Source organism: Denticeps clupeoides, unplaced genomic scaffold, assembly GCF_900700375.1.
Source record: "Denticeps clupeoides unplaced genomic scaffold, fDenClu1.1, whole genome shotgun sequence".
Taxonomy (NCBI): Eukaryota; Metazoa; Chordata; class Actinopteri; order Clupeiformes; family Denticipitidae; genus Denticeps; species Denticeps clupeoides.
Window position 1 is genome coordinate 109840 of NW_021630112.1, and position 24903 is coordinate 134742.

The following is a 24903-nucleotide window of genomic DNA, read 5'->3' on the forward strand; positions in this document are numbered from 1 at the left end:
GGCCACCGGGCAGCAGGCTCCAGTCTCCTCAGTCTTCTGCATGCATGTGGCCTGACACGGCTCCTTCTTCTCCACGGTACATTTTTTGAGATGTTCTAATGCCGTAGCCGCGCACCACGGCCCTGTATGATGCAAAGCGATGTCTGGTAACTGTGTGTGTGTGGCCTTGTTAATCAGAACTACGAATCAAGGTGTGGCACGATAACTTCCACATTAATCTGGCGTGAAGGATGGTGAACAGAAGCGAAATATCTTCAATCTTCATCCTCGCAACAGATTCGTCATTAAAATGCGCAGCGTGTCTCACTGGCCGCGCCCTGTGGATGTTTTGCCTCATCTGCTCTCAGCACCACCTAATACAAGTTATAATAATTAGTGCATCTTTAATCAACACCGGTGGATAATTAGCTGAATGGGTTGGGGGAGCTGAATCTGATAGAAAGCCCTGCAGGGCAGGAGACCCATGAAAAGGGCCACACGAATCACACTTCCACAGTTTTAATTAGAACAAAACTTCAGTTCCTTAATAAATACTTTATTGATAGTACAAGTGATAATACTCATTTTATATAAAACATAATAGATGCTGGGGTTTGTAAAGAAGACTAAAGGGGTTTAATAAGTTACAGATAATAATAATGCTGAATGTTTTGGGTGAAGTGGGACAGATAAGAAAATTTTTTAAGTCGCTACAAACTACCACAAAAAAAAAAAAAGAAAAGCTGGTTAAAAAAATAAATAACTGAAGTTACATAAATACAAACAAATGTAAAATCTGAATATAAATTAATTAGCTTTTTTTTACTCGGTTGATCACATCTGCAGGTCCACTGTGTTTTGTGTTCGAAATATCTGACAGCATGAAATATTCTATTTAAACAACGTTGACACTGTAAGTATCTGAGACTGAAATATGAATGTTGGAATGACGCGTGAAAGAGAAGGACCTTAATTCAGACACGGATGAGACATGAACATTACTTTGCAGTTATGTTGCAAATAAACCTTTGTTTATGTAATATTGTCACCATAATAAAAATGTTAACGTTTTATTCATGATCTGGTTACAGATCCAGACAGATCAGTCTCCGGCTTTTATGTAAAAAAATGGGGCGTCAGGCAGCGGCATCAAGTCACTCTGGACCAATCGGGTCACTGATGGCCCGAGACGCGTCTCCGGCGCTCCGCCCTTCAGTCTCCGGCTGTGACCCCGTGGTGACTCCTGCGAGTCCGGGATGGAGTTGTCACCTCCTCACTGGCCAAAACAAACGTTTTCCTTTAGCGTTATCTCAGACTCGTGTTTTGTTGATGGCGCCTACGAGCGGCTCAGTCGCAGTGTTTCCGTGGGACCGGCGGGCTCGGCTCAGTCCTGGCCGACCCCGGGAGGAAGTGCTATCTGAAGCCCCGGTGAGCCGACTGCCTGTGGGCCACTCGGGTGCAGGAGGCGCAGCAGGACATCTTGTAGTAATTGTAGACGCAGAGGCGCGCCTGGACCACCACGTTGCAGTTGAAGTATTTGTCGCGACAGTTCTCGTCTGGAACAGAAAATACGCAGCAGTAGTGAACTTGCCTTGCGTGGTAAAACCCTCAAATTCCAGCAGATGGAATTTGTATTTGTATATTGTGTTAAAATTGTATTTATACCTTTGTATTTAATGTTACTGTTTGTATTTAATGTTACTGTTGTATTTAATGTTACTTGTATGCACCAAGGAACTGAGAGTAACGCAATTTCAATTCTCTGTATGTCCTGTACATGTGGCAGAATTGACAATAAAGCTGACTTTGACTTGACTTTGAGATCTTGTGACATGCATTGATGTATATTTTGTGACTTTAAAAAGAAATGATGATCAGAGGCTATAACCAGCCAGTGTATGTACATTTACATTTACGGCATTTGGCAGACGCCCTTATCCAGAGCAACTTACAACGTGCTCAAGTTACCATCGATGAAGATGGTGACTTTAGCACGAAGATGTGTCTTTTTCGCGCTCTCTGCATATATTCTGGGTGTAAATGAGGGTTCTGCGTGCTCAGAGCGGCGTCTGACCTATCTGAGGGACGCAGGGCTCGGGGTGACACTCCTCCTTGTCCTCCGGCCTCAGCTGCTCCTCACAGCCCTCGGCGGACAGCATGTCGTCGGCGAGACAGCGCACCTCCCGCACGCGGAACCCGCCCTCGCATGTTTTGGAGCACTGTGAGGTTGGAAAGACACACGAAGGGTTCCGTTACTGGAGAACCTACCACAGCCACCATCAAGCAATCAGGTGGGAAATTCGTTCTCCCACTTTGACTTTTTTATTCGTATTTATTTGACATTTTGCACGTTTCTGTGTATCTACCACTCACAGCGCTCCACTCGGTGTGGTACCACCTGGCCCCGCAGGTCTTCATCAGGCAGCTCTGTTGGCCGAGCGGCTTCTCCAGTGAGGAGCACTCGTAAGGAGGCAACACGGCGAAGCCCTCGTCGGACCTCATCAGGCAAACCACTGCCCTCTGCTGGCTGCCGGTGCCACAGTCAGCCGAGCACTGCAGAGACACGAGGAGGAAGAAGCTCACTGAGATCAGGGCCGGCTTCCAGGGGGAACCACAAACGGAGAAAAAAATGGAACATTCCACTATTCTTAAAACTAGTTGGTATTAATGTGTCTTAATATGAAAAGCAAACAAACCAACATGAATTTACCTGCTTAGTAGAGCCTATTAAGTAGTAGTGGTAATAATTATAATGAAACGTAACAAAACTCCCAACAAAAAGGTCCAGATACGCTTCTGGATGCAAAGCGGCGCCACATAAAATCTTGCCTTAGGCTCCAAATTTGTTAGGGCCGGGCCTGGCCGAGAACACAGACACCACCACAAAGAGGCACGTACCTGAGTCCAGGGTCCGGTGTACCACTCCGTCCTGCTATCACAGGGCCCGTTGTTACACACCTGGGTCTCCAGGGGGCGCTGGGAGCCACAGCCCTCCAGAGGCAGGCTGCTGACGTGATTGGTCAGGCACAACACGCCACGGGTGCGAGTGCCCATCCCACACTCTGCAGAACACTGCGTGCACACACACACAGACTCAATATTCCCAGTATAACCACACCTCCTCATTCAACGTGTTTTCTTTATCTTTATCTTCATTCTCACTGAAGGCATCAAAACTATGAATGAACACATGTGGAGTTCTGTACTTAACAAAAAGTGGAGACCTGACCTCCACAGTCACCGGACCTGAACCCAATCCAGATGGTTTGGGGTGAGCTGGACCAACAAGTGCTAAACACCTCTGGGAACTCCTTCAAGACTGTTGGAGAAGCATTTCAGGTGACGACCTCTTGAAGCTCATCGAGAGAATGCCAAGAGTGTGTAAAGCAGTAATCAGAGCAAAGAAACTAGAATATAAAACATGTTTTCACTTATTTCACCTTTTTATGTTAAGTACAGAACTCCACATGTGTTCATTCATAGATTTGTCCAAACTTTTGGCCTGTACTGTAAATGCCCCCAGACCTGCTTTTAGCTTTTTATTAACATGATTGAATGTTAACTGTATTTGAATGATGTGTGTTAATCATACTGCGATCTGATCCTGATAATAAAAGCGTGACAGGCGCCTACCCTGCCGCCCCACTCGGTGAAGAACCAGCTCTTGGCACACGCCCCCATGTCACAGTTCTCCGCATCGCTCGGCCGCAGTTTCATGTTGCACTCGTCGTCCTCGACGACGTCACCCACGTTGCTGACACAGTGCACCTCGCGCGTCCTCTGGCCAACTCCGCAGGGGACAGAGCACTGAGATCGAGATCAAGGGGGAACATAAATCCACAACCCGTAACGCACCTTCACAGCCACCCACGGATCAGAAGATGCCTGGACGCACTGGACTGTTCAGTTAATGGAAGCGTCTTTAATCGCTGGCCACTTTATTAGGTACGGCGATGCGGGACATGGACAGTTCTCCACAGGTCCTACGATTACTCTAATAAAGCGGCCGGCGAATGTGAATATGTTGACCCCTCCATGCAGTGTGACACAGTGAGACAATCGCCACGCGGCTCAGCTGAGCGAGAGGGGCGGGGCTGTGTCCTCACATGGGTGGTGCTGCGACTGACAGCTGTCACTCACGGGACTCCACTCGGAGCGGATCTGCCACTCGCTGCAGATCTTCAGCTGGCAGGTGCTGGCCGTCTCCGGCCGCTCCAGGAGGCGGCAGCGGCTGGTGTGGACGTTGAGCGTGCGGTTGGCGTACGCCTGGCGGCAGAGGACCTGCCGGTGCTGCATGCCCAGCCCGCAGGTCTTACTGCACTCCGACCACTCGCCGATGTCCCAGCTGCAGGGACACAAACCACATGGAAAAAAACTGTAACTCACAAAACTACGTCCAACTCATCCAGACAAAAATGCAGTAATCATTCGTAATCGCCAGTCACACATTATTCATTTACATTTACAGCATTTACCAGACGCCCTTATCCAGAGCGACTTACAATCAGTAGTTACAGGGACAGTCCCCCCCTGGAGCAACTTAGGGTTAAGTGTCTTGCTCAGGGACACAATGGTAGTAAGTGGGATTTGAACCTGGGTCTTCTGGTTCACAGGCGAGTGTGTTACCCACTAGGCTACTACCAGCCATTACCAGCTCATTATTCCTGGAACTGGCATCACAGTCGTAGCAATGGGGCATAGCGGGTAATAAGCAGACCCGTAGGACTGGTAGTAGCCTAGCAGGCAACACACTCGCCTATGAACCAGAAGACCCAGGTTCAAACCCCACTTACTACCATCGTGTCCTTGAGCAGGTTGCCGGTTCGCATCCAGATCCGCCAAGGTGCCACTGAGGTGCCACTGAGCAAAGCACCGTCCCCACATGACCGGCGTCCCCGGGCGCCGGTCATGGCTGCCCACTGCTCACTCAGGGTGATGGTTAAATACAGAGGACACCTTTCACTGTGTGCACCGTGTGCTGTGCTGCTGTGTATCACATGTGACAATCACTTCAATTTCACTTCACTTCACTTAACCCTGAGTGTCTCCAGGGGGGGACTGTCCCTGTAACTACTGACTGTAAGTCGCTCTGGATAAGGGCGTCTGGTAAATGCTGTAAATGTAAATGTAAGCGGAAGGTTGCGGGTTTGAATCCTGAACCGCCAAGGGGACCACTGAGGTCCCCTTGATCATGGTACCGTCCCCACACGCTGCTCCTCGGGCGTCTTTCATGGCCGCCCACTGATCACCAAGCGTGATGGTTAAATACAGAGGACACTATACATGTCATCAGCAGACGTTGTTACATGCGATGTCATGACCGACAGGGAATTTTTACTAATCACTGCATTCTGCCTCTAATCTGTTGATTCTTTCATTTTCCCAAATCCAACTGAATAATACGTCACCAAATTAAACCACAACACAAAAAAGCGAGAGTATATAATAAAATGTTTTTCGATGTCATTGATAAAAAAGAGACGTGCACTATTTATATTTCAGAATACTTGTGGTGGGTTATAGATAAATGGTAGTGGGTTCACAGATGTCTGGGAGAAGATTACAAAGCAATATTGGGGACAATTTCTTTACAATGGTGCGGCCACTGGAATGGTTGTCGAGTATTCTTGAGTCTGTAAGGTAACATTAATATAATAATAAGATAACCTTGTTTTAATTATGAAATGGGTTTGGCCAAAAGATACATGTTTTTTGTCTGTTCTTTTCTGTTACTATATTGACTGGGTTAAATAGAACTGCAATCCTAAAAAAAGAGACAAAAATACAAGTGACTAAAACTAGACTAAAATAGTCATGGATGATTCTGACTTTCAGTCGACTGAAACTCAACTAGACTAAAATGCGTCTTAAGACTAATAAAGACTAAAATGACAGCAAAGACTAGGCTAAAACTAAAACGAAGACACAACTATAAAGCACCATACTCACAAGGCCGGGCAGGGCTGCACGTTACAGGGCTGCTCCTCCGGGCTCGGCCTGGTGGCGCTGTCACACAGCCTCTCGGCGGCCTGCGCATGGGTCAGTCTGTGCACGCAGCTGAACACGGCGTGCCTGCTACCTGCAGCGGAGGACCGGATGTTTAGCCGGCCGTCCTGCCGTCGCCGCCGGCTACCGGGGCCGCTACCGACCTTTGCCACAGGAAGCACTGCAGTCTGTGGTGCCGGTCAGTTTCCAGTTGTGATCCCGCTGGCGTCTCGGAGGCTGCGGCTCAGGCACCTGGTTGTCGGGCAGTTGGGGACGGCCACCACCCTCATGGCTGGGTCTGACGTGGTGGTCGGTCCCACCCTGACCATTCAGCGAGTTCCCTAGAGAGTCGAGGACGTTGAGAGTGTTTGTAACGCTGCGATCGGACAGTTATTACCTTCTCACTGTCAGGCCAGATGAACATAATGCCAGAAATGATTGCAACGTCTCGGTTGACCCTGACTGATCGGTGTGTTTTTGGGAGGAGGATCCCTGGCTGGCGGGACAACTTGTCCTGCTCCATTCGACTAGTCGAGACTACTACCACCTTTAAGACACAGTTGAAAACTCACTTGTTTAAAAAGTATTTCAAACGAGTCCAGCACAAATACACACACACACACACACACACTCACACACACACACACTCACAAAAAAAAACAAACCAAAAAATTCATGTGCTTTTCTTGACAAGTTAGGCCTTATCAGGGCTCTTTACATTTACATTTACATTTATGGCATTTATCAGATGTCCTTAACCAGAGTGACTTACAACCAGTAGTTACAGGGACAGTCCCCCCCTGGAGACACTCAGGGTTAAGTGTCTTGCTCAGGGACACGATGGTAGTAAGTGGGGTTTGAACCTGGGTCTTCTGGTTCATAGTTGAGTGTGTTACCCACTAGGCTACTACCACTCTTAGTTTTGTAACTCACAATCTATGGAAACCAAATGAGAATTGCTGGAGTCGTCCTCTTGTAAGTCGCTTTGGTAAAGTAAAGTAAAGTAAAGTAAAGTAAAGGATCCCAGGATCTGTATGGCCTGTACTGACTTATATGATGGATCCTCTCTGTAGCAATTAGCCCAGGCGTAACCCTGCAGACCAGCGTGAGTCTACGTTCTAAACACATGAAAACCTCATTAGCACTCATCTCCAGAGACGCATTGGGCAGTGATTAACACATGGTTGGTAACGCTCCCTGCTGCCCTGTGATGTGTGTTGGATGTGTTACAGACGGTCGGCCCGTTTGAAATGTTCAGATCCACGGTCTTCTCGTGGAAGAAGCAGAATGCTGGGCTCTCACCTCCCAGCCGGCCGTTATCTCTGGGCAGGATGAATTCGTAGTGGATGCCGGGATTGGGCTGCTGGTAGATCATCTGGTGAAAGGGGACGGGCGTTAGGGGCCGAGCAGTCAGACGTGAGCAGCAGCGCCGCCGAGCGAATTCAACTCACATACACGTCCACGATCTCGTTGGTCGGCCCCTCGGCCAGGAAAGACTCTCCCGCCGTGTTGCTGATCTCGTTGGGCCGACGGTACGTGAACATGGTTCCGACTCCCTCGTACTTCCCGGGTCGGTCAATAGCCCAGTTCCCATTGATGATGGAGCGACCAGAGCGACTTCGCAGAGCTGAGCGCAGACAAAACAACGTATGTATTTGTTAGGGGGGTTAAGAATGATCTCATAATCGATGCATCGCAATGCAGATGTGGATGATTTTATCATAATGACGTTGCTTGGTCATTTTTTTGTAATGCCGGTAGTGGCTTACAGCCAGGAAGTATTAAAACAGAACGTTTTAAATCTGTATATGGTGATGATCTCTGTGCCCATTCAACACCCCGAACTATTAGAAATGGTTTCAAGCGTTACCTGCATTGGATCGATGAATGGTATTCTTATACAAAAAAACCCTACAGTTTAAAAGCTCTGGGCCGCTGAGAACTCACTTGTTAAGGATAAAATAGGACATGTAGAAATAGTATCACTGTAAAATGGACCTGGGAACCTTGTTCATGGGCATCATAGACTTATGACGAATATGGACATTTCGACATGAAATAAATAGTATTGCAGCTTAAAGTATTAAAGGTGGAACAGTCAATTTGACAATTTAAATTCAGTCTTTGTGTTTTCTAAATTCTATCACGCCCGAATATCTCTGTGCCTGCTTACTGCTGCAGGGCTGAAGTACCACTCCCGTCTAAAGGGAAAGGGCTGCGAGCTGCTTCCAAATAAAGTACTGTTCACTCAGTCATAATATTGTCAATCCAAGCTCTTCATGTCACGATTCATTTTCCCTGGTTGTGCGAAATCGCAGAAAAAAGGTTTAAACCTCATCTGCGCACTAAAGTGTCTATTTATTGAAATTGGGGCGATCCACAGGTTGGAGGGTGGGTGTTGATACTGGAGTGCAAAATGAACGCCGATGGGGGATGGACAAGGGAAGGTGTTCAGCTGGTTAAATTCAGTATGGATCCGACAACAGATTTTACCCAAAATTATGTTAATATGTAATTCTTAATTAGTTTTATGTTTCTGCCCCTGGGTTCACAGGTGCCCGCTAGGCTACTGCCACCCTTGGTCCACCCTTTGGTCTCTGGAGTCGGTTTTAGGTGTCCGTTCACCAGCGCGTCCCTAATTATTAACGTTGCTGGCTGAAGACAATAAGCCGCTGGGCCTCCAGTGTGCCACATGTCACCTGATCATAGCGAAGCCAGGGCTGGAAGTAAAACCTTCTGGCAGGGAGGCCTTCAGACAGCGTCACTCCTGACTTTTTAATCACCGTAATTAATAAGGACGGGAGGGCTGCTGTAATGACAGAGTGTTCATGCACTTTTCAGCAGCCGAGGGGCGGAGGAGGGCCCGCAGACCCACCGCTGGGCTGCAGCGAGGCTCTCATTAAAGCAATGTCTCCAACAATAAAACAGGGACATTCCAGGAGTCACCGCTGAAACGGCGTTCTCCGTCACACGGCAGGGGCGAGGAGATTACACCGTACACCCCTGCAGACCCCCAATAACTGCAGCAATCGCAAAACCCACCTAATTAAACAAAGCTCGGCCGGCTTTACAAGCAGACGTTCCCTGGTAGCCGTCAGTCGGAAACGAACCCGGCGGCCGCAGGAAAAGTGCTGATTCCGGTAAAAAAGCCTTTTACTGGTCCCTGCCAGCCCTGTGGTTCTGCTCTTTATGAGCGGAGTGAACGCAACATGAAACATTATCTTAATCACAGCCAGAGGTCCTCCCTGCACCCAACACGCGACTCTGAAAGGTCCCCTATCGTGAAAGTGTGACTTTGCGAGGTGATTTAACAGTAATACGAGTCCCCCGAGCCAGTCTACGGTCCTGCAGTGGCTGGAAATGCCGTGTTTTGGTCGTCCTGCTTCGCCCCTCAGATAGCGGCAACTCAGGCGGACTGCACCAAGAGACTTCCGGTACAGTAATAGGGGACACTAAAACCAGTGGGAAAGCAAAAAAAAAAATCATAATAGGGGACCTTTAACATGTGGCGTCGCAGAGATGCGAGACACAAGCGTTTACCAGAACTTTTCACACCTGTCCGTCCAGCAAGTCTCCTCCATTTTCTAATGGCAGCCCAGTCAGTGATACCTTCACATTATTGAACGTTATTGCGTGATGATGTTATTAGCCCCGCCCTTCGGCGAAGACGCACCCAGGTAGTTCCGACTCTTCATCATCTCCGTAACGTTGATCTTGGTGGCTCCCTCGGGGATCTCGACGATCTTGTGATAGCCCACCTTGGACAGGCTGTGCTGGAAAAGTCCGGAGACGAGCCTGCAAGCCGTGTTGTCGCCGCCGCACACTCCGCAGCGGTCCATCACCTTCCCCGAGCCCAGATACTCATCGCAGCCCAGGCTCTGAGAGACAAAGAGACACACAGGAGGAGGACGACGAAGACGCACCCCTGCAATTACATCAGCCGCAATTTATTAATCGTCAATCCATTAACGTTAATGTGGATGCGGGACCTTTCTCCAGAGAGCATGATTAGTGAGACATATCTAATTAACATAATTGTGGGTTGATGAGCGCTATACGTGCTCTGTTAGAGGCGTGATGGTTCCCCTCACCCTCCGTCAACATTTACATTTACAGCATTTATCAGACGCCCTTATCCAGAGCGACTTACAATCAGTAGTTACATGGACAGTCCCCCTGGAGCAACTCAGGGTTAGTGTCTTGCTCAGGGACACGATGGTAGTAAGTGGGATTCGAACCTGGGTCTTCTGGTTCATAGGCGAGTGTGTTACCCACTAGGCTACTACCACCCTACACCCTCAAGGCCTCCTGAACCATGCAAAAGCGTTAAAAATTGTGTTTGTCTCCAGTTCAAGGTTTAATGCTAATTCGTGAACACGCTTGCGGGTTCTGCACGGGTTCTCCGCGGTAAGAGGCGGAATTTTCCCCCGCCTGGGCAAGGTAGCGCCGATCAGCACTCCATAAATTCCACAGGTCCAGCTGTGCGGGCGGCTGGCGGTGCGAACAGGTGCCCGGGCTGAAAAACCTGCCACCCTCGCGCGTTCACGGCTGCTCGGCTTCCCGCCAATCAAATTCCCTCAGAGGTACAGGACCTTTTTAATAGCAGTGTGAACGCGGGCAGGAATCTTCCTGAGAATGTACAGCAGCCTCCAGACTTATTTCTGAGGGAAGGTCAGAATTGTGCAGAGCTGGAAAGGCGGGGTGCACTGCATTTTCCACACAAGTGGGATTTGAACCTGGGTCTTCTGGTTCTCAGGTGAGTGTGTTACCCACAAGGTTTTCTTTTCATGAAAAGATGAATGAAGAGGTAAGAGCTCTCATGATCTGTTCCGTTTCCAACCTACAATTTCACAATAAAACCGTACTGCTGAGAGCGGCAACGACGTCCTGGAGGGAACAAAAGCAGCATCAGCCTTTCTACAGTAAATAGACTTCATTATCTCAGAACAACTGAGCCAATTCATCAATCGATCAGCAGCATTTCACCGACAGCTCTGTAGTTCAGTCCAGACAGGGGTTATCTGTGATAAATCGCCGGACATGAATCCATATAAACCCAGAGAGGCTCCAGACGAGATCTGCGGGTGAAACTGGAGATGTGGACAGGTGACACTCTCCACTAGCAGGCCCTCGTCCATGGGAACCGTAAATCTGCAGGGACTCTCCGAGGGCAGCCAGCGTATCCTGCCAATGGGAGGAAGCACACAGTAGGACCCTGGGATTGTCCTACTGAGGCATCGCTGCTGTTTAGGCGCTCGGTTTAGTTAGTTGACCACATTGTTCACTTTTTACGGACCTGCTCACCGTGGGTGGCTTATTCCGCCTGGCACCGGACCACAGTGCGTCTATTCCGGGATATAATGGAGCTTTAAATGTCACTAAAAGTTCACCTTCTTCTGGAAAAGCTCGGATGGATCAGGGACTCCGCTCTCACGTTCCTTCAGACCTGGAGAAAATGCCAGGGTGCTTTTCCACTCTTAACCAAAGCCTGACTGGCTTGGAAAAATGTTTGTTGCCATGATACAAGAATATTCTCCATAATGAAAGTGAAGTGATTGTCACACGTGATACACAGCAGCAGAGTACACAGTGCACACAGTGACATTTGTCCTCTGCATTTAACCCATCACCCTGAGTGAGCAGTGGGCGGCCATGACAGGCGCCCAGGGAGCAGTGTGTGGGGACGGTGCTTTGCTCAGTGGCACCTCAGTGGTACCTTGGCAGATCGGGATTCGAACCGGCAACCTTCTGATTACGGGGCCGCTTCTTTCACCGCTAGGCCACCACTGCCCCAGATGAATGCAGCCAGATCACAAATTCAACACATAGAAATGAATGCATGAATGATGTATATCATCTAAAGATGATTTAATAGTGCATCTCTGTGTTTGCAATTTAAATAAAAAAAATCTATTATATTGTACCGTACTGTTCATTGTTCATCTTTATACACTTATAGACCTATGTACATTCATACATATATTTATATTCAGTATAAACATATTCTACAACTTGTACAAATAACACTTACACGCATCCTTGCATGTTGCTGTTGTTTTTTCCTTCTACTCTGTACTTGAGAGATTGATTCTGATATGCTGTATTTATCAGATGCAAAAGTTGAAAACTATTGCTGATAGTTCATGAAAGTTATAATATTACCTACAGTCAGTTAGTGTCCTAGCGGGTAAGGGAGCCCCCACACGCTGACTGTCCATTGCTCGTGGTGATGGTTAAATTTCGTCGGTACAGGAAAAACTAAATCACATACATACTGTATTTTGGACATGAAATCCATCTTTCCTGCATCCCACATTATTATGGGCAGAATCAGTTTCAGATGCACCCAGAGGACCTCATGTTCCAGCCACAGCTCTGGTGAGAGCTACAGACTGGTCAGAATGAGGTGTGGCACCAGTCGCTTACAGAAGATCCACCCAAGCAGGTGAGGATGGAGATGCATCCTGAGACCCCTTAACATGTCAACAGGGAGAGCCGAGAAACAAACGTGGCCACCACTGTCCAGATGTTGCACCATAAAGCTGGAAACACTGGTTCTATTATTATTATTGCTATTATCTTGAACTTTTATTGTACATGTGAACGTTCGGGAGCTGTCCTACTGTTGTTATGATACCTCGGGTTGCGAATATTCATGGGTTCATCTGGAAATGCAATATTAAGACCGAAGGGCCCCCTTGGCTAACAATGCAGGGGCAATAATTTATTGCGAAGGTGGCTTTAACGTAGGATGGATGCCGGATGGAAATGATATTACTAGAAACCGCAGAAATCCCACGGACAAGCCACAGCAAAAAGGGACGGGACATAAAAAGAAATCTGCTTCATCACTAGCGGGGGCCATGTGAGACACGTTAAAGCCAAAAGTAGTAAAAATCACACAATGATGTGAAAAACCGGCCATGGAGACTGATTTCCCCAAAACATGAGGTCACACAGATCTCCCAACTTGGTCCAATTCGGTTAAATGTGAAGCCATCAGTTGCATCAGTTGCATGGACTTGGCTCAACCCTGGTGTTATAATGAAGACTTTATATCTTCTCTGAGCTTCTACATATTTCACCAGGGACGTGATGCAGAGATACTGTTTTGTGTGTTTTTCATTTTATGGTCACACATTTTATTATAGTTTTGGATTTGAATAGATTATGAAGCACCCGTTTCTCGGGTTTGTTAGAATCAGTGGTTGCAGCTTTTAAAGATTTATCAGACAGTTGCAGCTGTGTTGTGTGCATTTTTGGCACATTTACACATGATGTTGACTAAAACAATCAAATATCTATCAACATTGTGACCAGAATATAATTATTAAAACTAAAACTAATTAATGACACATGATATAAATATGGAATCCTCAACCAGAAACCATTTTATGCCGACTACAGTACAGGCCAATTTTCATGTACAGGCCAATTTTATCTTCATGACCATTTACGTTGGTAGATTCTTACTGAAGGCATCAAAACTACGAATGAACACACGTGGAGTTATATACTTAACAAAAAGTAGAGACCTGGCCTCCACAGTCACCGGACCTGAACCCAATCCAGATGGTTTGGGGTGAGCTGGACCAACAAGTGCTAAACACCTCTGGGAACTCCTTCAAGACTGTTGGAGAAGCATTTCAGGTGACGACCTCTTGAAGCTCATCGAGAGAATGCCAAGAGTGTATAAAACAGTAATCAGAGCAAAGAAACTAGAATATAAAACATGTTTTCACTTATTTCACCTTTTTTTGTTAAGTACAGAACTCCACATGTGTTCATTCATAGTTTTGGTGCCTTCAGTGAGAATCTACCAACGTAAATGGTCATGAAGATAAAGAAAACACATTGAATGAGAAGGTGTGTCCAAACTTTTGGCCTGTACTGTATGTCCCCACCCCTGTCCCCCCAGATATCAGTTATTTAAATGTTATTGTACTCTATGTAAAGAAGGTGTTTGACGGGTTCTGCAGACTTGACTGCTGCGCCTGCATCACGGTACGGAGCTAAAACCAGTAGGCGTGTCTGAGACCTTCCGTCTCCACCGCATTTCACATTTTCTACCTAGTGGACACCTGTCAGGCTCTCCCGATCTGCTTCATGTCTCGGTGACAGCCTGGCGGACTGGGGACTCCCAGCCCGAGTCGGATACGTCCGCTGGCAGGGGGGTTAGCGGCAGGAAGTGAAGAAGCAGCGCGGCCTGGTCGTCGCCGCGGCAGCAAACCTCAGCTATGCATCAGACATTGTGGCTCATTCCTGCGCGCTCATTTCATCCGCCGCCAAACTTGCTGGCCCTTCAAGAGTTACTAGAACAATAGTGGGCCACAGTGGGGCAGGATCAGAGGAATGTTACGATAACAGAGTCCACTGTCCAGGGCGGAGGGACGTACGGGATTTATTATTTTTATTAAAGTATTATCCTTCCCAGACGTCTTTCTGAAGTCACGTTATGGCATGTCGTGACATCCTAGCCCCCATGGTCCATGTGAGATGCATGTGGTATCTGCACCCCACATGGTGACAGGCTTTAACAGCTTCAGTCGCCGTGCCGCCTAATGAGGACGGGAACACGGCGGCGAGGAAACATCTGGGGGCACGAAAACCTACGCTGCAGGGTTCGCCTGACAGTGGCGAGGTCACATTTTCCTCTGATTTAATTTGACGTGACCTCCCAGGTCAGGAGGTGGCATCATGGGACATTTGGACATTGGTTCAAGTCGTATATTCGCATCGGTGGGACGCCGGGTTCAGGAACAGATGCCTCTGATGATTTCATTATACATAATACATACAGTCAGTACATAATCAATTACACAGTCAATTATATTCTATTAAAGTTGTTTCACAGCTGAAAAAAAGCAGGTGTGACCTCCTCACTCTACCCAACGTTCCTCCTGACTTGTGGCATCATGTGACAGAAGTGTGACGGCGGGCTTTTATCCCCACAGCGGTGACCCAGTAACCCAGAGCTCCATAAACCTGACCACGTGTAAACTGAGCTGAAATAGGCTGCCGGAACGCTACCCCAACCGCGAGGAGATAGACCAGCCGGACTGGAGAAGCAGGCGGACTGGAGAAGGAGCCCTTACCTGCGACCACGGCTTCCCCAGCACGCGCATCTGCAGGCAGAGCGGCAGCAGGAGGGCCAGCGGCGGCAGCATTCTCCCCGCGGCGGCCACAGACGCACCCCCAACACGTCCGGCAGCGGCCACGGCCAGCAGCAGAATCCGCCCGGCGCGGGCTTGTAAGCCGAGCCGGGGGAGGGACGAGAGGGGGGGGGGGTGGGAGTGGAGAGGGAGCGATGGGGAGGGTTTCTATGCCATCCCATCGCCTTTCTTCTCTTGTAGAACCTCAATATCAAGACCCAATTCTCTCAAACACACACACACACACACACACACACACACCAGGGTTACAGACAAGGATCAAAGGGCTGCGTGCATCTGATGCGGTTTCTCCACAGACCACAACGCAAATAGAAAAGTGTCAGCAAAGCTGCTTTTTACGTGTGTGTGTGTGTGTGTGTGTGTGAGGGTGGTAGTAGCCTAGTGGTTAACACACTCGCCTATGAACCAGAAGACCCAGGTTCGAATCCCACTTACTACCATTGTGTCCCTGAGCAAGACACTTAACCTTAAGTTGCTCCAGGGGGTCACTGTCCCTGTAACTACTGATTGTAAGTCGCTCTGGATAAGGGCGTCTGATAAATGCTGTAAATGTAAATGTGTGTGTGTGTGTGTGTGTGTGTGTGTGTGTGTGTGTGTGTGTGTGTGTGTGCGTGTGTGTGTGTGTGTCTTAAATCCAGCTACACTTTAATGAGTGGCTGGACCAGTGCGGTGCCAGTTGTGCTGAAGACACAATGATCTGTAAAGCAATATATTTTACAACCCTGACACACACACACACACACACACACACTAACACACACAGACTTAATGAGAGGTATTTGATGGGCGCCACCCAATAAACTTTATTGACATGCAAACAGCTTCACTCGCCCAATTAATGAACATCCTCGTACCAGTCAGCGACCGAACAGTCATAATCCATAAACCCCCACGCACAACATGTAATTGAAATGATTTTGTAATTAGCATTTGAATTTTGCCATTCCAGCTACATACCAGCAGCACTCAGTGATTTCAAGTGGCGGCCGATCATTAACAACACCCCACTTGTCCACGTGCGCAGTACAGCCAGCTCCACTATCGGATGATTTAACCCCCTCCTGTCAAGAACGTCCTGCGCCCAGGGAGGGCGGGGCGTTTATACGGTCTTCATCGATGATCGCAACAAAATCGATGCAACGTGCCCATGACAGATCGAGAGCGAGTGTACGTGTGGATCACTGCGTGTACGAATAACTGATAACTGTTGTTGTCGGTCACAGATTTTGCAGGTTTGGGATGTCTGGGCTGGAATACGGAACCAGGTGACATAGTCGACTGTGTGAAGCTTGAAAACAGAACAGGGGAAGACAGCAACAGTCATGGTTTTATAGTAAAGTATAAAGTGAAGTGATTGCCAGTGAAGTGATACACGGAAGCACAGCACACGGTGCACACAGTGAAATGTGTCCTCTGCATTTAACCATCACCCTTGGTGAGCAGTGGCCACCATGACAGGCGCCCGGGGGGGACGACGGTGCTTTACTCAGTGGCACCAATGTGACACCTTGGTGGGTCGGGATTCGAACTGGCAACCTTCTGATAACGGGTCCGCTTCCTTAACCGCTAGGCCACCTAGGCCAAATATGTTTTATATGTTAATAAACTGATTTCTGTCTGGCAATAGCAGAAAAAATTGTGATAAAACCGATCGGAAAAATACAGCCGTTCAATATGGGGAAGTATACCGTGATCAATCCAAACTACACCCATAAAGTGACTGTGAAGTGATTGTCATTGTGACACTGTGAAATGTGACCTTCGTATTTAACCAGTTGGCAGCCTCGGGATTCGAACCGTCAACCTTCTGATTGCGGGTCCGTTTCCTTACTCGCTACGCACCGCCTGGGCTCCAGAAACAGAAAGGCGCTGAGCACCTGATGCCGGATGCTCCTCCTCCGTGAGCCCAGCTCAACAGCAGCTCACATCTGGGGGTGGAGGAGGCCTTTTCAGCAGCCCATATGTCTCCATAAACTCCGGCACGACGGCTATGTTCCCCTCTTAAGCCTCGTGCTCCGCAGCGCCACCTCAGCTGCGACCCGGAAGTGATGCGTAGGAAAGCTAGCAGGCCGTAACCCACACCTACGAGGAATCCGGAGTCCTGCACGCCTCCAGTATATTTTCTCTGGCGCCCCAGCGGGCCACCTCCACTCCAATGTGCATTAATACTTTAGGAAAACAGGGGGATCCGTGTTCCTACTGGCCCCGGCCTCATTTCCTGTCCCGCCGATGCACTGGAGCGCCGTCTAGTCCAATCCAGCCGGACGAGGATCCGTTTCAGGTCAAATTAGCTAAACCAGCCGCATGCTTTCACGCCGCGGCGAGCCGTTTCACGTCCAGCTTCTGGAAACCAGGCTGTACCCTACAGGGGGAGGAGGGAGAAGAATCTGCATCTGCGATACGCATCAGCTGCAGCAGGGCCGGGCGTGGAGGTCCCTTGATTGCTTCTCTCGAGCTCGGCGTTCGACGGCGGCCGAGGGCCGATAATGGATGAAACAGGTGACTGGGGGCGGGTCACTGTTTTTCTTGGTCTCTCTCTGGACCGTAAACCCAGCTGACTGCGAACGGGAAGCTGCTGCTGCTGCTTCTTCGAACCCGGAAGCCGAGGCCTTGAGCAAACATCCTGCGCGAGACGGATGGCTTCTTACACCTGCTAATAGCCTGGGGTTGACAGCGCCATTATGAGCGTCAGATTAGGTTTTATTGCACACGTATTGCCTGGTCCCCACACATGCCGTAAATCCCTCACGCACGCTGCAGAAGCAGCACTGGGAACGCCCCACAGCCCAGCTCTGGGGTCTCGGGGGCGGCCAGCGAAGCTCCTGCACCTCAAAACCAAACTCTGGATCAGGTTGCCACGTCTTGACGGGACAACTTCAGCTTCCCTGTGCCATGGACAACGACATCATTCGTTGTCCCAGATGGAAGGTAACCCTGAGGAACCATGAGTTGTTCAGGTAGTTTCAAAAGGAGTTTGCAGGCTCAGTGAATTCTGGGCTTTTTAAACCACAGATAAATTGTAGTAAAAGTGGGCGTCGGTGGTCTTGTCACAGGTCCTCAGTTTCACAGTAGGACATGCGTCATCTCTCATCGTCTCGCATTGAAATTGGCTTGTTTATGGTGCTCATGGCACCGGCTCCATTAGTGACGGTCTGGCCATGATGACAAAAGTCTCCTTTATCTTCCAGAAAATGGGCCATAACACGCTGGGGTCTGGCTGGGATGGATGCACATTCTATGGCAGCCATATTTCAGACCTCTCATCCCTCTTTTTAACAAGTCAGAGTCTCTTCCCCCACACTGGGAATGCGTAAAACAGATGCAGCTGTCCGCGAGTGAGAAGAGAAGAGAAGAGAAGAGAAGGAGAGGAGGGCTTTTATAATGGGGCTGAGAAATTCACTCTATTAAGAAAAAGTTGGTTTTAAAGTAAAAACGCCAACGTAGGTTCCATCTGAAAGGGTCCCAGCAGGGCGCCCAGGTGCACACCTACACACTTGCTTGTATGCATGCACAGAGTGGCCATTGAGATGCGTGATCTCCAGGAGAAAGGTGGTCAGAGATCGACGCCCCCTTCTCAAGTGCACTCCCCTGGCAGCGGCACTGCCGCGGAATCCCCGCCATGAAGGGCTCTTTCTTCCGAAGCGTGTCTGAGGCGCGTAACGGCATTCGCGGCTTTGTGTGGCTCAGCTCTGGGTCCTTTGCATCGCACCGCTGGCATCGCACACTGTTCGACTGCTGCGATTTCGGGCCTAAACAATCCCAGCGCCCGTGGAAAAGAGAATTATTCCTCAGAATATTGCTATTATGCTATTATGCACTGATCTGAAGAACTTTAAGGTGATTGTTCATACCGAGGCGCTCGTAAATACTCGAACTAAACTGATGCGGTAGAATCTGCAGTTTCTGTTGCTGATTTGCTTTGAAGAAGCTCCTGAGGAGCGTCATCAGTAACAGGGAATAAGGAAATGGGAAAGCATGCGTTTCATTTCTCAAGCAACATGTAAGCAATACTAATGTCTACTGACGTGATTGTCGTCATGCTTGGATGACATTAGTGTCCCTCACATTAGTGTTCCGCTCCTAACATCAGTCCTGCAAGCACCATCACCAGCACCACATGACAGAAGGATGAACAATTGAATGCAAAACGTCAGACGTCGGGTTAAAAGGAATACAGCATACCGCATGGATGTCCCCTGAGCAGGCTGGCCCAGGGACAACGCATGCACCGTGCCACCTCATCGCGGGTCTTTGTGAAGGAGTTGCAAATGTGCAGAGGAGGAGTGAAAACGGCCACAAGGCCAGCAGCTGAGGGACAATCCCACCATCCCTGATTTCATCCCCATCAAACTCAAGAGTTCCAGCCGAGCCGCGGGTGGAACGGAGGATCCCGTCCAGCCGGAAAGAAGGCCGAGGCACGAGCAGATGTTTCTGTTTCTGTGTCTTCCCCGGGCTAATTTACGGCCGCACCTCGCCGCCGCTGTGGGACGTGCCCCGGCCCGTCAGGATGGAGCACGGCGAGGCTGCAGGAGCGACTGAGGTAACAGAGCACCGTGGTGATCCTCATCACAACCCAGGAACAACACCGAGCGAAGTTGACTCGAGTTTTCAAAATGACTACTGAAGGGACGAGTTTTTAACGCATTTGAAATGTTTCTATCCTCGGAATATTAAATATTGTCTGGAAAGTTCTATCTAGAGAAGCTGCCCTCTTCTATCCTGTACTGCCCTCTCCTGGTCCGCCATGGTGCTACATGACAACTACAAAGTGGAACAAAATTTCCCAGAGTTGATGTAATTTTTTTATTACACATTATTTCACTACTTGTTGGTGCTTGTTTTTGTCATGGCATATGGAGGATGCCTACCTGGCACTTGCCCGCCACACAGACCCAGGTTTCATTCTGGCCACATGGAGTCCCGTCGATGACCCGGTCCGACTGGCGCACGTAGAAGCGGAAGCCGGCGGCGCGGCAGTTCAGTTCACAGTGCTGGTCGCCAGGAACTGCAGGGACAGAGGGGACAGCAGCGTTCTTCAGGACAGTGTAAATACTACCGTCAACCACCAGAGGGGCAGCAGGGAGGTCTTATATCGGATGCCTGCTGACATCTGGCTTTATTAGAGAGCTGACCGTGCACGCCTGCACAGGCTGAACTGCAACCACCCCCAAAACCGCGAGAAGCCCCTGAAAGTCAACATCAAAAGAAGCCCGTGTAGAGGGGACACACGGCTGGACGTGCAGACACCAGGTGGCCGTCTTCAGGAGGAAAGCCTTGACCTCTTCCAGCAGGAGCTCAGCTCAGGGTCTCCACTCCAGTTGCCAGTGTCACATGTGTTTACTTTCACGAAGGGACAGACGGGACCCTCACAGCGGGACAGGGGGTCGGGGGATGCGGGCATGTCACCAGGTCTTATTACTCAGCAGAACCGAAAACAGCAAAATGGTCAACAAAAATTTCCATGTACAGAAAGGCCAAAACTGTGGACACACCTTCTCATTCAACGTGTTTTCTTTATCTTCATGACCATTTACGTTGGTAGATTCTCACTGAAGGCATCAAAACTATGAATGAACACATGTGGAGTTCTGTACTTAACAAAAAGTGGAGACCTGACCTCCACAGTCACCGGACCTGAACCCAATCCAGATGGTTTGGGGTGAGCTGGACCAATAAGTGCTAAACACCTCTGGGAACTCCTTCAAGACTGTTGGAGAAGCATTTCAGGTGACGACCTCTTGAAGCTCATCGAGAGAATGCCAAGAGTGTGTAAAGCAGTAATCAGAGCAAAGAAAGTAGAATATAAAACATGTTTTCACTTATTTCACGTACAGAACTCCACATGTGTTAATTCATAGATTTGATGCCTTCAGTGAGAATCTACCAACGTAAATGGTCATGAAGATAAAGAAAACACACTGAAGGAGAAGGTGTGTCCAGGACACAGGAAGTACAACCATGGTGGCAATTTCTTTATAGAGTAGATGAAGCGGTACGGTAAATTAAACCTGCTGACAGGGTGTGGGTCCAATAACCCTATAAAAACATGTCCTGGCATTTCTGAGAAGTCTGGATGATGGAAGGAATCTCTCATAGAGACACGGAGGACATGACATGCACATCATCACATGGCTCCAGATATTACTCCACCTTGTCACGGTTTGACATTTTGACAAGCGTTTTTATTGGCCATCCTGCAATGTTTTGTCAGTTGTGATATGGGCCTTGCTCGGGCTCAGCAGGGTGTGAAGAGACATGTGAGGCCTTCACATACGTACCTTCATTAAAGGGCTCCCACTCGTAAAGTCGGCCCATGAAGGGCCGGCTGTTGTACGAGGAGCACTGCACCTCCCGAATGGGACGGCTGGAGGGGGAGCACGGCTGCCAGATCGGGACAGAAAGCAGTCAGCACCACGATATTATACAGAAAACAGGAACTAACAGGATCTAGAAGCATCCGGAACCATAATCACAATCATTTCATGCATGTAAATATCCATCTCGCAAACATTTAAAAAAATGTTTTAGGGAGGACACATATTTCATGCTGCTTCCTGATTGGTCAGACTCGTTCAGTTTGTTCCCTTGATTGGACGATCCATCTGTTTTTAATTAGCATGGCCATGTACAGATCCGGTGTCACACCACGGCCAGTGCCCTTTGACCTTCGGCTTGTAGGGTAGCAGCGGGGAGCGTTCCTGTCTCCCGTCTCCTACAGGACAGCCTCACGTCTCCAGACTCACCGTGCTGCTGCAGATCCTGTAGTGGGTGGAGGTCCCGGCGCAGGAGGAGGCAGGGAGGGGGTCGTACGGCCTGTTCGGAGTCGGCACCGGCGCTGTGCCCGGCTGGTGCAGGGAGGTCCAGGTGGTCCCGGGTCTGGGCGGAGGGACGGGGACGTGCTGTCTGGGGGTCTGGCGGGAGCTGCTGTGTCTGCTGTCTGGGTGGAGAGATGGCTTCTGCCTGGGTGCTCGCTGGGACCGACCTGGGTCCATCTGCGCCGACATCATGTAGGGTACCCGGCCATAGCCGTATTTCCCAGGGACAATGGGGCTGTCCCCACCCCTCCTTCAGACGCACACAGAGTTTTAGTGACGTACATGTTCATCTACTCAACTGTTGAACCCTTAAAAAAGTGCACATAACAAAGAGACCAAGCTGTGGCCTCCGTCACAAGGACAAAGTACCTCCTATTAGGAAGGGTGGGGTGTGCCTGTCCCCTCGGGTCGGGGGCCAACGCGCCTGGTCTGGAAGGACCCGGGGTCCCGGCCGGGAGGCACGGCCTTGTCTGCTCCTGCACCCCTCTCCCACAGGAGCGAGAACATTCGGCCCAGGAGCCCCAGGAGCCCCAGGAGCCCACGAATGACTCCTGTGGACCGATCCCATCCTGCTGGACCTGGACACAAAAAAACCATAATGAGCAGACATTTCGTGTCCCGAACGGACATTTCATGTCCCAGTGACGGGTGTAAAGTGGCTCGGATCTTCAGCTGAAACGGCGCCAGAGACGCTATCGTGTGCCAGCGCTGAGTGCCAGCCTTTCACTGCCACCTCTCCAGAGTAACGCTCGCTGTCACCCGGGCATGAAAGTGGCCATTAGCGGCCGTGTAACAGAACCCTCCCGTCCGTCAGCGCCGCCCCGGCTATTCACAGGGCGGCCTGGCTCCGAAACACAAGCCCGCCGACACCCCGGAGGTCGGCCGCAGGTCGAGCAGCTGGACCCCGTGGGAGCGCCAAGGCGCTAACTCTCCCCGGGGCAGCGGCGCTGGGACCCGTGGCACGTTGGAGCATCGCGCCGTACCTTCGCCTGGTCGGCCGGGAGCGGCAGGGCGAGGGTGAGCATCACAGCCACGGCGACTCTGCAGGAAATGGCACACGTCAGACCCCGTCTTATTAACACCAGGACCAGGAACGTCATGATCTGGAGGGAGGTTCTGCACATGGCGCCGGCCGGTGTGGTCCAGACAGGGTTTTACAGACCAGATCCCCCTGAGAGAGAAAAAAAGCATTTACCAGACGTCCTTATCCAGAGTGACTTATAGTCAGTAGTTACAGGGACAGTCCCCCCTGGACACATTCAGTGGTAGTAAGTGGGGCTCGAACCCGAGACTCCGTGGTCTTCCATTTACAATTACTGCATTTACCAGACGCCCTTATCCAGAGCGACTTACAGTCAGTAGTTACAGGGACGGTCCCCCCCTGGAGACACTCAGGGTTAAGTGTCCTGCTCAGGGACACAATGGTAGTAAGTGGGATTTGAACCTGGGTCTTCTGGTTCACAGGCGAGTGTGTTACCCACTAGGCTACTACCAGCCATACATACATGACACTAAGCGACAATATGGAAATAACACGTAATAAATATCTGATAATTACTTACAAGTTCGCTGGCAAATCGGGACGAAAGGACCGCAGATCAGACTGAGTGAAAGTCAGTCACTTTTTCCCCTTTATGAGAAGAAATGTCATTTTCCTCCAGCGGCTGAAGAGCGACATTTCGGTCGTGAACGTAGGCGGAGAAACAACTTTTTTCTATTTTATCGTTACTGTTATTGCTCATGTTATTAATATGAATAGCACGACAGATGCGGCGACTCTCGTCATTTTTTCATGAAAGTAGCAACGAAATATCGGAATTAAAGTGTGAAATGTATAAATTGATAAATCAGAAGCGGTCTTCTCATCCACTTCTGCCGAGCTGACAGCTTCCACGTCAAATAAAAATCCACAAATCCGCCGGAGCGAAGTTCCCACCACGACGCCGCGCCGCGGACTGCGCTTCACCAGTGAAGCCGCAGCAAGAGCGCCCCCTGCCGTCAATCCGGGGAAGTGACGGACAAGGGACATGTCCATTCCCCTGCCGTCAATCCGGGGAGCTGACGGACAAGGGACATGTCCATTCCCCTGCCGTCAATCCGGGGAGCTGACGGACAAGGGACATGTCCATTCCCCTGCCGTCAATCCGGGGAGCTGACGGACAAGGGACATGTCCATCCCCCTGCCGTCAATCCGGGGAGCTGACGGACAAGGGACATGTCCATCCCCCTGCCGTCAATCCGGGGAGCTGACGGACAAGGGACATGTCCATCCCCCTGCCGTCAATCCGGGGAGCTGACGGACAAGGGACATGTCCATCCCCCTGCCGTCAATCCGGGGAGCTGCGGACAAGGGACATGTCCATCCCCCTGCCGTCAATCCGGGGAGCTGACGGACAAGGGACATGTCCATCCCCCTGCCGTCAGTCCGGGGAGCTGACGGACAAGGGACATGTCGCATCCCCCTGCCGTCAGTCCGGGGAGCTGACGGACAAGGGACATGTCCATTCCCCTGCCGTCAGTCCGGGGAGCTGACGGACAAGGGACATGTCCATTCCCCTGCCGTCAGTCCGGGGAGGTGACGGACAAGGGACATGTCCACCCCCCTGCCGTCAATCCGGGGAGCTGACGGACAAGGGACATGTCGCATTCCCCTGCCGTCAATCCGGGGAGGTGACGGACAAGGGACATGTCGCATTCCCCTGCCGTCAATCCGGGGAGGTGACGGACGGGGGGACAATCCCACCAAAACTGAACTAATATTCATTCCAGCAGATTCTTCACCACATCAGGATCTTGCTATTTACCTGGACAACTCGCAGCTCTCTCCTTCTGCAACAGCCCGCAACCTTGAAGTACCAATAGACAACCAACTCTCCTTCTCAACTCACATCAGCAATCTTTCCCGTTCATGTAGATTCCTTCTCTAAAATATCAGACGAATCCGTCCTTAT

General features: G+C 49.9%; 1 protein-coding gene across 2 annotated transcripts; it reads right to left on the minus strand.

Annotated features, from left to right (window-relative positions):
• Positions 1–591: 591 nt before the first annotated feature.
• LOC114783721 (thrombospondin type-1 domain-containing protein 4-like) lies at positions 592–23881 on the minus strand. 2 transcript variants are annotated; one of them, XM_028969236.1, is made up of 17 exons: positions 23515–23881; positions 22936–23123; positions 22322–22530; positions 21881–22202; positions 21416–21518; positions 20006–20142; positions 9638–9842; positions 7416–7591; positions 7267–7339; positions 6129–6305; positions 5929–6058; positions 4120–4324; positions 3613–3786; positions 2878–3051; positions 2353–2532; positions 2054–2198; positions 592–1535 (listed from the first exon to the last, which is right to left on the minus strand). In XM_028969236.1, the coding sequence occupies exons 2-17, from the start codon at positions 23074–23076 to the stop codon at positions 1393–1395; spliced, it is 2694 nt and encodes an 897-aa protein (XP_028825069.1). In that variant the 5' UTR covers positions 23077–23123; positions 23515–23881; the 3' UTR covers positions 592–1392. The 2 variants fall into 2 exon arrangements, with proteins under 2 accessions (XP_028825069.1, XP_028825070.1); XM_028969237.1 differs by lacking the exons at positions 20006–20142; positions 21416–21518; positions 21881–22202; ... (1 more) ...; positions 22936–23123; positions 23515–23881 and adding an exon at positions 15060–15167.
• Positions 23882–24903: the final 1022 nt, after the last annotated feature.